This window comes from Octopus bimaculoides, chromosome 21 (assembly GCF_001194135.2).
Source record: "Octopus bimaculoides isolate UCB-OBI-ISO-001 chromosome 21, ASM119413v2, whole genome shotgun sequence".
In the NCBI taxonomy this organism is placed as follows: Eukaryota; Metazoa; Mollusca; class Cephalopoda; order Octopoda; family Octopodidae; genus Octopus; species Octopus bimaculoides.
In genome coordinates, this window is record NC_069001.1 from 14,100,554 (window position 1) to 14,101,745 (window position 1,192).

Below are 1,192 nucleotides of genomic sequence, written 5' to 3' on the forward strand. Positions count from 1 at the left end.
TATATATATATATATATATATGTATATATATATATATGTGTGTGTGTGTGTGTATGTTTGTGTGTCTGTGTTTATTCCCCCAACATCGCTTGACAACCGATGCTGGTATGTTTACGTCCCTGTAACTAAGCGGTTCGGCCCGAGAGACCGATAGAATAAGTACTAGGCTTACAAAGAATAAGTCCTGGGGTCGATTTGCTCGACTAAAGGCGGTACTCCAGCATGGCCACAGTCAAATGACTGAAACAAGTAAAAGAGCTCAACCTGGTGAAATACCCTGAGCTTTGAGTTGGGCACTCTTTTGAGTACCGTTACCCCAGAGTCCCTTCCGAGGCACCCCCTTCAGCTGCTTGTATTCGCGATTATACTCTTTCGGTCAATATCCAACATACATGACCATAGATGACGATAGGCACGAAAACTCAATCGTTAAATTTTAGAAAGAAAAAGAAAAGAAAAACAAGTCAGAAACACATAAAGATAGAATAATAGATATATTGTTATTGCAGACATGAAACGTAATAAACAACCACAGAAGGACTTTGGACATTGGTTACACAGCGAGCTTGATGATTTACACGTGATGTGTCTACATAGTCAGGTTACACGCGGGGGCCGAGCGTCTCTCTACATGCCAGGTCACACACAAGGGGCTGTTGTTTTGCACAAGGGACTCGTTACCACACAGGCTTGGTTAGTAAGAGCGCTGGCAGCGAAATGCGTTTGGCTAAAGTTTCTAATAAGTAGCGAGTGTACTGTGAAAGAGCAACAGAAGCTACAGTCGTTCTGTGACACATGCAGCCATTATCCAGAACTTTCTCTTCGCGCTTTTTTCGTCTCTGTCGACCTACAAAATAAAATTTAACACAGAAGTTGATTTTACACACGCCAAGACAAAACAAGTAAAATATTTAAAGAATATAAGAATAAAAGAATATGCATTTTTATTTATATACTACGTATTACCCGTCAAAAATAACGGAGTTCATTTCAGCATATCTTTACCTTATATGTTTTACTTTATTTAGTCCAGGGGCTCTGACCCATTTTTAAAAATCTATGGATCCCTTTGATTACTATTCTATTCTGGTGAACCCCTATAGCCATTAGATATTTAAAAACTAGTTATTTTATTTTTTCAAGCATTTACTTGATATATATATATATATATATATATATATATATATATATA

At 37.5% G+C, this 1,192-nt stretch overlaps 1 protein-coding gene across 1 annotated transcript in view; it reads right to left on the reverse strand.

Annotated features, from left to right (window-relative positions):
* Positions 1-479: 479 nt before the first annotated feature.
* The window catches only part of LOC106869884 (UPF0764 protein C16orf89 homolog), a 16,006-nt gene continuing 15,293 nt past the window's right edge, over positions 480-1,192 (reverse strand). Inside the window, exon 7 of the mRNA XM_014915807.2 lies at positions 480-847. Within this exon, the coding sequence (XP_014771293.2) occupies positions 678-847 (170 nt within the window). The 3' untranslated portion in view covers positions 480-677. The remainder of the gene's footprint in view (positions 848-1,192) is intronic.